Below are 13,041 nucleotides of genomic sequence, written 5' to 3' on the forward strand. Positions count from 1 at the left end.
TGCAGCTGCTACATCCTTACAGGCTCGGGCCTTTGTCTGTCCTGACCTGGACAGCACAGTGCAATGTGCGCCTCACAGCTCCCTTCACACACTGACCTTGCTGGGTGGGTGGGGTCACTGACCTCTAACTCTGTCTCTAACATAAACCTGCATCATTAATGTGCCTGTTTCCTGCAAAATCTGCCCCAACCGCCAATTTAACCAGTGCCATGGGCTTGACCTGCCATAAAATATTTATATATCCTTTTTAACAGCGACTCTGTTGACTAAACTTACCCTATTATCATTCTGAATATCTTTGGTACTGCGGGGATACCAAATTCGCAATCCAAACAATGTATGCGTGGACCGCAACCTCACATTTCATCTCTCTCCATGCACCCCTCCCCCTGTTTTCTTCTTCTTCTTTTGCCTTCCTTTCACTAGGTTTTTCTTCTCCTGCTTGTTTCCTTCCTTTCTCTTCTACTCCAACATCTTTTTCATTCTTCCTAGAGTCGTGTTTCTATGGCTCTGTTATCCCTTTTCTTTTATACAAACTTGGAAAATGATTTGGGCTGGTTCCATGGTCCCACCTTACCTACATAATTTAACTCTTGGCTATGATATACTCTAATCCTGTCTAGTTTCGTGGTTATCTCTTTCCTACGTTTAGCCAAGAGTATTAATGATATCATGAGCGATTAATGGACATAATGTCCTTGTAGGTTCTTTTTGAACTTTTGATCAGGGTCATTTGGATAGTTTATGTTGCCATTATGATTTAAAAAGAGTAAACACAGTTGAATGATAATAAATGGCTTCAGCCAAACACTAACCATGAATGAAGAAAAGTTTTTGTGTTATCATTCATATTCTCTGAAAAATGGCCATAAAATCATAAATTCTGCCAGGGCATGTAAACTTATGAGCACAACTGTGTGTGTGTGTATGTATCGAGTCTGCCAATTTTTTTTTTTTTTTGGGGGGGTTGTTAACTTTATTGTCTGACTAGCTATCTGCGTTTGTCTCAAGCATGTTTGAAGCCATTTACTGTTAACTGTTGCATTACCTCTGCTGGTAGTTTATTCCAAGCATCAACTACCCTTTCAGTAAAATAATACTTTCTAAGATTGGTTTTGAACTTTCCTCCAGTTTGAGGTCATGTGCATGTGTTCTTGATTTTGGTTTCATATTGAAAAAAACTGCCCTCCTTCACCCCCTTGATGTGCTTAATGTTTCAGTCCTGTCTCCCCTTTCTCTTCTTTCCTCCAGTCTGTACATATTACGTTTCTGAAGTCGTTCTCAATATGTTTTATCCACCAAACCTTTCACCATTTTTGTTACCCATCTCTAGACTCGTATTTTATCAATATCTTTCTGTAAGTGAGGTCTCCAGAACTGGACACAATATTCAAAATGAGGTCTCACTAAACATCTATATAGGGGAATCAGGACCTCCTTCCTGCTGCTGGTGATCCCTCTAGTAATGCATCCTAGAATTTTATTCACTTTCCCCACTGCCTAATCACACTGTTTGCTCATTGTGCAATTATCTGAAATAAGTACCAACAAGTCTTTTTTCTTCTGTAGTTCTGGCTAACACTGTACCCACAATGTTGTACTCTCTCAGTGGATTCTTTTTCCCTAGGTCAGTGATGGCGAACCTTGGCACCCCAGATGTTTTGGAACTACATTGCCCATGATGCTCATGCACTCTGCACTGCAGTTGAGCATCATGGGAATTGTAGTTCCAAAACACCTTGGGTGCCAAGGTAAGGTTCGCCATCACTACCCTAGGTGCATTATTTTATATATATATATATATATATATATATATATATATATATATATATATATATATATATATATATATATATATATATAGTATCTCACAAAAGTGAGTACACCCCTCACATGTTTGTAAATATTTTTATTATACCTTTTCATGTGACAACACTGAAGAAATTACACTTTGCTACAATGTAAAGTAGTGAGTGTACAGCTTGTAGAACAGTGGCAATTTGCTGTCCCCTCAAAATAACTCAAAATACAGCCATTAAAGTCTAAACTGTTGGCAACAAAAGTGAGTACACCCCTAAGTGAAAATGTCCAAATTGGGCCCAAAGTGTCAATATTTTGTACGGCCACCATTATTTCCCAGCACTGCCTCAACCCTCTTGGGCATGGAGCTGGTGGATGTTGGAGACCTTGCGCTCCTTCACCTTCCGTTTGAGGATGCCCCACAGATGCTCAATAGGGTTTAGGTCTGGAGACATGTTTGGCCAGTCAATCACCTTTACCCACAGCTTCTTTAGCAAGGCAGTGGTCATCTTGGAGGTGTGTTTGGGGACGTTATCACGTTGTAATACTGCCCTGTGGCCCTGTCTCTGAAGGGAGGGGATCATGCCCTGCTTCAGTATGTCACAGTACATGTTGGCATTCATGGTTCCCTCAATGAACTGTAGCTCCCCAGTGCCGGCAGCACTCATGCAACCCCAGACCATGACACTCCCACCACCATGCTTGGATGTAGGCAAGACACACTTGTCTTTGTACTCCTCACCTGGTTGCCACCACACACGCTTGACACCCTCTGAACCAAATAAGTTTATCTTGGTCTCATCAGACCACAGGACATGGTTATTTTGAGGGGACAGCAAATTTACATGGTTATACAAGCTGTACACTCGCTACTTTAAATTGTAGCAAAGTGTCTTCAACAATTTCTTCAATACTGTCACATGAAAAGATATAATAAAATATTTACAAAAATGTGAGGGGTGTACTCACTTTTTTGTGAGAAGGTGTGTGTGTATATGTATGTATGTATATATATATATATATATATATATATATATATATATATATATATTAGAGAAAAGCAGATGTTCAAGTGAATAAAGGAAAACAATTCAATAATGAACTTTATTGTTTTGACTGTTTACTTTAGAGTGCATTAGGAAGTATTTAGTATATTGCAAATCAGGCTATATAAGCAAAACCACATTATCATCTCTATTTGCCATCAATCATTCTGCCTTCCTAAACTCCGTCTGTTTGTCTGTTGCTTTCTTGTAGAAGCAGCCAAATACATGTCATTCAGGAGGTTTGGAACACGCCATGTATTTTAATCCATGCTTCCTGACCGGCAGTTCTATTTATACTTCATTTTTGTACTTGGTGACTGAGCCAAGCAAACACAAACGCTTTATAACATTTATCAGAAACTGAAGTAAAATAATGGGACCAGGCACCTAGTCAGAAAACTATGACCTTCGCTGTACAAAGTTGCCTTACAAGACGTATATTATGTTGATAAAGGATGTCTGAGTTGGTGAAAGCTGTAAATCCATTTGATGTGTATTTTCTCTGAAGTTTTTTATTTTTTTATTTTATGGTTTACTGGAACTGAGCGCTACTTAATAAGTATCGTATTTATCAGCATATAACATGCACCCCAATTTTAGGAGGGAAGTTTAAGGGAAAAAAACGTACATTTTAAATAAAGAACTTTGAAGCAAAATTAGGGTCACAGCTCATCAATGCATCCTGCTCAGTGCCCATCTGCAGTCTCTAAATTGCCCAACAATGCACCCTGCTCAGTGCCCATCTTCAGCCATTAAATTGCCCAACTATGCAGCCTGTCCAGTGCCCATCTGCAGCCTATAAATTGACCAACAATGCATCCTGTTCAGTGCCCATCTGCAGCCTCACCTTTTCCATCATTGCAGCCTCGCCAGTGTTGGATTATCCCTGCTGTCTCCAAGGGAAGAGGAGGAGCGAGCGCCACTAAATTACACAGAGCTGTGATCTCCTGTGTATCCGGTGCTCCGTCACTCACAGCCACGCCTCCTGGTCCTGCTCATATGATAGACAGAACAATGGCCCAATGCGGGGCCAGGAGGCTTGGCTGTGAGTGACGGAGCGACGGGTACACGGGAGATATAATTCAGCTGCGCTTGCTCCTCTTCCCTCAGAGACAGCAGGGATCGGTGTAGAACACTCACCCACGATTTCCCCCTGATTTTAATGGTATAAAAGTGCGTGTTATACGCCAATAAATCCAGTAATTTTGAATTACTGGATTTTTTTTTTTTTACTAAAGATTTCCTAAATCTGTTAAATAGGTATTGTGTTGACAGTGCCTTTACCTTTGTTTTCTGCGCAAAAATATTTTTCAGGTCATTTTTATTCACAGAGAATTGTGTTATGTCTTTTTAAGTGTCGTCCCAATGCCTTGTACACACGATGAGAACATCAGATGAAAAATGCCACTTTCAAAGCGATAATACGATAATCTGATCGTTGGTGTACAGTTTTTGAGAGCCGATCACCACAGTTCATGTGAAATTATCCGAAGGGATGAAACATTTTCTCATATGATACCAAAAATAACAATTTTCGTTTAATCAGTACAGTATTCCGCTGAAAAAAATAGAGTGACCAAGACTCAGCAGCATCTGCAGTGTCTAAATCCAAAGGGACCCTGGTATAAGAGTAGAAATATGGTTTACTTTAAAAAATAAATAAATAAATCTAGTTATAGGAATGCTAGGTAGTCCAGCAGAAGAAAAGTGACCCTTAATGTAGTGTGCTGTGAGGTTTACTTAGCAAGCTTTTAGTTACAGGAGGTTTTTGCTTTGTCTAGTACAGGGATCTACAAACTTTTTAAATGAAGGACCAGTTAATTGTCATTCAGACTGTTTGGAGCCCAGACTGTGGATAAAGGTTACCAAAAGTCAAAATGCCCCAGGGTCAGTGGAAGGTGTCGGAAACAGTTCCCCATCCTCGATGTCACTGGAAGAAATAGCGTGCCATCCTTGGTGTCGGTGGAAGGAATAGTGCACCATCCTTGATGTCAGTGGGAGAAATAGTGCCTCATTCTCAGTGTCAGTGAGAGGAATTGTGCTTCACCCTTGGTTTCCGTGGAGGAGAATTGTGTCTATTCCTTGGTGTTAGTAGGAGAAATAGTTCCCTTTACTTTGTGTCAGTGAGATTAGGAACTCCTCAACAGCATTGCTCTTCTTTGGTCACCTACCTCTGTATATGTTTTGTGCCCCACTATATTTCTTCATGGCAAGAACTTTGCAGGAAATCATTTCATTCTACAGTGCTGTCGAAATCACTGTGTGTTCCAGCAGCTGGCACCCACTTGCATTCTGCCTACAGGGCAAGGGGGCAGTAACAGGCAAGTCATGGTCCACATCCTGCCCATGAGCTGTAGTTTGAGAACCACTGCTTTAGTATTTAAGTTGTGGTTCACTGCAGCTCATAACTTTACCAGTGGTTTCTCTAAATGAATGGGAAAAAGCAATGCATTTGATCTATGGGTGCTTTGTTTGAGTAGAGTTCACTTCTGTTGGTTAGTGAATTGACCAGTAAAGTTCCCACCTAAGTTCTGTACACCTGGTTGGAGATGAGCCTTCTGGTTATTTCACTGTGGAAATCTTGGTCCCTATGGTGGCTGAGTAGTAGAAATCAGAGTGGAGCTGGAGATTTGTATTCTGCTCTTTTCAAATCAATATTTTGTAATTTATTTCTATTTTACTTTGTTAGATATCATTGTATATTGCCACTAGAGGCAGATCAATTAATGCCTGGCAAGCTCAGAATATTTGCATTTGGTTGATTCTTTACTTAGGTTTGGTCTCTCTTGAAATTGTAAAATAGGATTGCTGAATTTACTCTGTGTTATAATCCCTTACATTATATCAGCAACAGTGCATGGTACTGTGCAAGTTTGCTAAACCAGCTTTGAGCCCTGGTTCACTTTGCAGCGATTTGGCATGGGATTTGACATGTCAAATCCCATGCCAAATTGGTGGCTATTGCCGGCAATGGCACCGTCTGAATCGGTGCGACGCTGCATTTGTTGCGCCGCACCAATTCCCAAAAGTAGTTTCTATACTACTTATGGTGACTTGGAGGTGCGCTTTCAATAGACATCTGTGCAGAAACGCGCACAGATGTCTCTGAAATCGCCCCCGAAGTCCGGACTGGGATGCGGGAATGAAATCGTGTGAGTTCAGCTGAAGTGTGAACCTGGGCTAAACCAGCTTTAAAATCCTCTTGACTCGTGTTATATATATTTTTTTTTTTCCTGAGATTTTCCTGTTTCTCCAGGAGTTACAGCATAGAAGCATCACAACCATTTGGTATATGCCAAACATATGAGTTTAGTTTGGTAGCTACCTTTAAGTCTCCTCAGGACATACACTTTCTTCCAGCTGAATTTAGAGTCCCCCATATGGCTTCTGACAAACTGTAAGTGACATGTGAATTTTAGTTAACAGTTGCTTTATTTTTGACACACTTCCATAATGCTACCACTGGTTATTGCCCTTTTGGTGATAGTTGTATGCATAGTCTCTCCAGTCCCAGCGGCTGAAGCTTGGAACTCCTACAAGAGTGGTTATAGGTCTCTTGGTGACCTACCTTACGCATCTCCTTGCACGCTCACTCACTTTTGGTGGATTGCATGTTCTTAGCAGATTTACAGCTGTGCCATTCTGTTCCCATTTTTTTAAAGCGGAAGGAAAGGGAAAAAAGAGGAAAAGTTGTTCTTAATGCATTCCCTGCATTAGGGTAAAAAATGTCTCATTGGTTATATCATACCCTCACATCCCCGATTACTTACCCGATTCCTACCTTGATCCAGCAATGTGCCCGAGTGCAGCAGCACCACTTTATTCCTCTCCTCACAGGACTCTGTGGCTCCTGCTCATCTCAATCACATCCTGTAAGGAGGGGGGGTCAAGCAGCATGTGTTTACAGATGCACACAACTCAGCTTTGGCGTGAGCCTGCAGGTGCGCCCCCATAGGAAGCGGCTCCCCATTTTGACACACTGAGAACAGGAGGAGCCTGGACTGCCGGTGGAGTCCCAAGAGGAGGTTCCTAAAGGCCGCACTGTGCAATACTGTTGCACAGAGTAGGGTGCACATAACGTGTGTATTATTTCAATTAAAACATTTTTTAAACTTTACAATCCCTTTAACCACTTAAGGACAGGAATGATTTGCCCCCTTAATGACCAGGCCATTTTTTGCGATACGGCACTCCATCGCTTTAACTGACAATTGTGTGGTCATGCAACATTGTACACAAACAAAATTTGTTCTTTTTTTTCCCCACAAATAGAGTTTTCTTTTGGTGGTATTTGATCACCTCTGTGGTTTTTATTTTTTGCGCTATAAACAAAAAAAGAACGACAATTTTGAGAAAAACACAATTTTTTTGCTATAATAAATATCCAAGATCTGACACTTTTGACAATTTTTTGGGACCATTGGCATTTATACAGCAATCAGAGCTAAAAATAGCCACTGGTTACTGTATAAATGTCACTGGCAGGGAAGGGGATAACACTAGGGGGCAATCAAGGGGTTAAGTGTTCCCTAGGGAGGTGTTTCTATTTGTGGGGGGAGTGTAGTTGCTGGAGGATTAGAGAGATCGCTGTTCCTGATTACTAGGAACAGCAGATCTCTCTCTACTCTCATGTCAGAATGACAGATTGACAGATCCCCATTCTGGCTCTCTGAGGAGCGATCGCGGGTCACCGGCAGTCATCGCGGCCACCCGTCATGCACATCGGCTCTGGCGTTGTGCGCGCCCCCTAGATCTCTTAAATTGTCCGACGTGCAGCTACGGCGATTCGCACAGCTGTGCTAACCTGCCACAGCGGCTGGTCGGCAAGCAGTTAAAGCGGACCTTCAGTCATTATTTCAACTTTCCATCTATTAAATCTTCTGCTCTTGTTGTTTTAACTTTGGATAGTAAAACATTTTTTTTCTGCAAGTAAATATCTTATACAGCCCACTTCATGTTTCTTGTCTGGTAAAAGCCTAGGCTTATGACATCATGCAAAACTCTCTCTCACTCTCCTGAGAAAGAAAGAAAGGAGGGAGGTGAGTCATAAGAGGGCCAATGAGAGCTGCAGAGCTGAAGGTTTGCCTTTGTGTATCTGTGTAAATCCAGGAAATGAACAGCAGCTTCAGCTGCCCACAGTTAAAATGGCTGCAGTCAGACTCAGTAGAGGGAGGTTTTTACAGCATATTTGGCAAGTACAGAATTACAGTATATAAAAAATAATATGCAAAGTGGTTGGAGGGAAGCTTCAGAATGGCAAAGATGTTTTTATTACAAATTATGTGAGCAGACTGAAGTTCCTCTTTAAGCACCAACTTCCATCTTCTTCCTGTAGGCCCCCCACTGGACCTTCTCATGATACAGATTTGGGATAATACGTTTTATCTTGTTTGTGTTTGTTTTTGTTCTTGTTTTTTTATAGATCATTTCTATAAGACTATACTGTTTTTTTGTAACAATAATATGAGTACATTGTAATTGTTTTGTATTTGAAAAATATTTAACAGAAAAAAATAACAGGTACATTTTGTCAGATTATATTGTAACTATGTGTTTTAATGTTGGCAGTGTTTTACCATTACTATTGGTCCAACGGTAACTGCATGCAGTATTGCCACCAGTATAGAAATTATCCATTTACAGGTATAAGCTAATGTTTATCTTTCTCGTTTACAGCTTCTACTTGATACTCATTCATTGAAAACTGTTCTTCTGGATCTGCCATCCATTGGTTCTCAAGTAATAAGGAAAGCTCCAGCCAGTTACACAAAGATTGTAGTGAAAGGCATGACCCGGGCTGAGATGATCCTAAAGGTGAGCTATCGGTCAGCATTATGTCTCTGTAAGATGGACAATTTACTCTATCTATGTGTTGTGTAAAAAAAAAAAAAAAAAAGTGGACTAAACATTTGGTTAAACAATTTAAAGGTCTTTTGTGCCTGTGAGAAGTTTCACTGGCCAAGGTGCCTCCATCCTGCAAAACCAGGCTTGTTTCACTGGCAAAGCTTCAGCATTTACTAATAGCAATGAAGATTGCTGCCCCTTCCTGCCTCCTGCTAATTACTGTTGGCCAATGAGGTAGCCCATCACAGTGATGGGTCATTAGAAACGTGTTGGGGGGCAGAAAGTAGGGGCAAGCTTTGACACTTTTTCTCAGGTTCTGCCATACCAGAAGGGTCTCTGGCTAGTGCACTTTATACTTAGTGGGCATCTGCATTACTTGAGAGCCTGATCACAAGTGCAAACTCGGGCTTCTGCAGACTTTCAATGTAGTTGTCTTCCCGTACCTCATAGGGGAAGGTAGTTACTGAATGACGGGAAACATAAATTAACTGGTAGTTCATTGAAAACTACAACCACAATGGTTGACAGTAGCTGTAGTTCTCCCATTCACATAACTGTGAGAGTGGGTACAGGGATTTGGGGCTGGGGTTGGGGGTTGCTCCTCAGTAACATGTTACACCCTAAATTTGGGTGTAACATGTCACTAAGGCTCCTTTTCACACATGCAAACCTTTTGTCCGTTTTTCATCCATCCGTTGATGGATGAAAAACGGACAAACCATGCATCACAAAGGAAAAACGGATGTGAATGATGATCATCCATTTACATCAGTTTACATCCACATACGTCAACATCTGTTTTTTGAAACAGATCAAAGCTATATTTTTCTTCCGTTTTAAAAAAAATGGATCGGACAAAAAAACAGATGTAAACTGATAAACAATCCATTTTTCATCCATTTTTGCATTGGTAGTGGATGTAAAAAAAAAAACTGATGCGAAACTGATGAGTAGCTAATGAGAAAATGATGAATACTTAATTCGTTTTGACGTGACTGAACTGATGAAATGAGCAGTCCGCATGTGTAAAAGGGGCCTAAAGGTGAACTTATCCTTTAAAACTTATGAGATGTAAGTGATTGGGTTTATATATACTCTAAAGCAACTACCAGCAATTATATTTCTATGTTCTTGCATGTACAGACTGAAACGTATGTAAACCAAACCTAAAAGATCTTCCTGGCTTTTAAAAAGCAGTAATTCTTTCCTGAAAACCTTGCAGTTGAACATTTAGTCCACCCCTGCTTAAATAAAGGAGTGCATTGGTTTGGGGGGAAAGCTTTTGAGGTATGGTTTGGGGGGAAAGCTTTTGAGATATGGTTTGGGGGGAAAGCTTTTGAGATATGGTTTGGGGGGAAAGCTTTTGAGATATGGTTTGGGGGGAAAGCTTTTGAGATATGGTTTGGGGGGAAAGCTTTTGAGGTATAGTTTGGGGGAGGGGAGCTTTTGAGATATGGTTTGGGGGGAAAGCTTTTGAGATATGGTTTGGGGGGAAAGCTTTTGAGATATGGTTTGGGGGGAAAGCTTTTGAGATATGGTTTGGGGGGAAAGCTTTTGAGGTATAGTTTGGCGGGGGGAGCTTTTTTTTTTTTTTTTTTCAAAAAGATTTTATTTGATTTTCAGAGAATACAATAATAAAGCAGTCTTGTGTACATTCTTGTTTTGTAGCATAAACAAAAGCAAATAATAGAAGAATTATTTGTTTACAACTTGGTTTTTACAATAAGAGAGGATTTCCAGAGTATGTACCCATGCAGGTTACTGCGTGGCATGTTTACCAGATCATAACAATGCAATAAATGGTAACAAATAGTGGAGACCTGGATGGATCTGTTAGTAACCCTGAATACATTGCATTTTAGAACTTGAAAGAAACACTAAGAAGATAATTCTAAGAGAAAAATAGCGAAAGCAGGAGGGGGGGGGGATGGGGGGGTATATGGGGGGGGAGGGGGAGCCCTATATAGATTGAGAGAATTATTATGGTAGGATATAATGTCGTTCAAAAAATTGTCCAGCATTAATATTTGTTACTATTTGAGGTATATGGCTATTTATATTTGTTCATGCAAACCTACTGACGTTGAAGTTGGCACTGGCGTTAAGTTGGCTGGTGTCGAGGATTGGAATGAGATTCCGATTGTGGTCTTGAGATGGCATCGGGGGGAAGGAATCATGGTAGGAAAAGGAAGATGAGCTGACGTTTGATATTTCTTCTTTTGAAAGAGATGCATGCATAAAGGCTTGCCATTTGGAGTAGAAGTGATCTGAGGAGTTTTTTTGTTTGAAGTCCGTGTTTAGGCGGTCTTTGAGTAGAAGTTGCATGAGGTCCCGTTTGACTTGAGAGATATTAGGGCTTACAGGTGTAATCCAGTTTTTCAGGATGGTTCTTCTTGCAGTTAATAGGCAAGTCAAGGACCACCCTTTGTGTGATGTGGTATCCTTCGGGTTCTTTGTAGAGCCGATCGTTGTGAGAGCCGTTTTGGACCATGGCAGTAGGATTGGGTCCCAGTAGCCGAAGATAAGAAGCAGAGGATCCTTGGGCAGTTTAGTTAGAGTCACTTTAAATATGTAGGCTATAACTTGGTCCCAGAAAGTAGATATGTAGGAGCAGTGCCAGAAGCGATGGGCTAAGGATGGTTTCTGGTGTTTACAGAGTGGGCAGATGGCTTTGTTTTTGTCCGTTTTAGAAGACAAGAAAGGCATATGTGCCCTGTGGGCTATTTTCAGTTGCGTTTCTCTCCATATTTCGTTTGGTGTTATCTTTTGGACTGCGTTAAGTCCTTGTAGGATTTTCTCTACTAGGTTTGGATCAGGGAAGTCTTTATTCCAGTTTTTGATAGATGATGACGAGAGAGGTAGAGAGGATTTGTTGAGGAGTGGTTTGTATATGTCCGAGATTTTGTATGTGTTACTCATTATCATTTGGTCCATGACATTTGTTTGGAACCTTTTGACGTCTTGATTACACGCTTCCCTTAAGAAACTGATACATTGCCCATAGAAGAAGTTGTGGATGGAGGGTAGGGAGAAAGTTTTCGCGATGTGTTCGAAGGGTAGTGGTTGACCCGTCTGGATGTTGCAGAGATGAGAAAATTTAGTTAGGCCTTTCTGTTCCCATGTTTTGAATGATTTATGCTCTAGACTCGGCGGAAATGCCGGATTTCCTTGAATCGGGAGGTGTATCGACAGAAAAGGGGATACCTTTAGTATTTTCCGTGATTCTCTCCAAGCTACTGCTGTGTCCCTTAATAGGAGATTATGTTGGTGGGGAGAGGGGACTGACTTCCATCTACAGTGTAAGAGGGCTACAAGTGAGTAGGGATGGGCCATGTGGGATTCCAAAGAAAAGTTTGAGTATCGAGAGGACTGGGTTATCCAGTCTAGACTTGTTCTTAGCAGACATGCAAGGTTATACATTCTGATATGCGGGAGGCTGATGCCCCCTTCGCGTCTGGGAAGATAGAGTTTTTTTAAAGCTATACGTGGTCGTTTGTTCTGCCATAAGAATTTAGATATAGCGTTATTGAGTGAGATCACATCTTTATGATGGAGAAGTAGCGGGATGGTTTGCATGGGGTAGAGTAGTCTTGCAAAACTGACCATTTTTATTAAATGACATCTTCCCAGAAGCGAAAGGGGGAGATCCATCCAGGTATTTAATTCCTGAGTTATTTTTGACACCAAAGGAGGGTAATTGAGGTGATATAGCGAAGAAGGGAGTTTTCCTATTTTTATTCCTAGGTATGTAATGTGGGATTTTGCAACAGGGAAAATTGATTGATGGGTCCATTTAGGTGCGGAGTGGGAACCGATGGGAAGAATTTCGCTTTTGGTGTAATTAATACGGAGGCCCGAGCACAAGCGAAATTCATCGAATACGTTTTTTATGGTTAGCATATCAGATGAGGGGTTGGCTGAAAATATAAGGACGTCATCTGCAAAAAGTGAGGTGCGTAAGTCGTGAGGGCCTATCTTTAATCCATGTAAGGGGGCTACTGATGTTAAATATCTGGAAAGTGGTTCTAGTGCTATATTGAAGAGGAGTGGTGATAGGGGGCAGCCCTGGCGTGTGCCCTTATGGAGGCGAAATTCTTCTGACAGGAGACCTGCCGCCACTAGTCTTGCTGTCGGAGCTGTGTACATGGTGGTAATAAGGTGGTGGAAGGGGCCAGAGAAACCTATTGCCTTCATTGTCATGGATAACCAGTCGAAACTGACGTTATCGAAGGCTTTTTCCGCGTCTAGCGTGATGATGGCATGATCCGTGTTTGGGTGATGTAGGGCGTGTTCTAGGGCCAGCATAATTTTACGGATGTTAAGGGTGGCTGTACGTCCTTTGATAAAACCT

The 13,041-nt window shown here is 41.2% G+C and overlaps 1 protein-coding gene and 1 long non-coding RNA gene across 2 annotated transcripts in view; one reads left to right on the plus strand and one right to left on the minus strand.

Moving 5' to 3' along the window:
* Positions 1–13,041, plus strand: part of VPS53 (VPS53 subunit of GARP complex) — a 270,995-nt gene that overhangs the window by 224,336 nt on the left and 33,618 nt on the right. Inside the window, exon 20 of the mRNA XM_073615146.1 lies at positions 8,523–8,660. Within this exon, the coding sequence (XP_073471247.1) occupies positions 8,523–8,660 (138 nt within the window). The remainder of the gene's footprint in view (positions 1–8,522; positions 8,661–13,041) is intronic.
* Positions 1–13,041, minus strand: part of LOC141128082 (uncharacterized) — a 178,950-nt gene that overhangs the window by 60,093 nt on the left and 105,816 nt on the right. The window lies entirely within an intron of this gene.

Source organism: Aquarana catesbeiana, linkage group LG02 (assembly GCF_042186555.1).
Source record: "Aquarana catesbeiana isolate 2022-GZ linkage group LG02, ASM4218655v1, whole genome shotgun sequence".
NCBI lineage: Eukaryota > Metazoa > Chordata > Amphibia > Anura > Ranidae > Aquarana > Aquarana catesbeiana.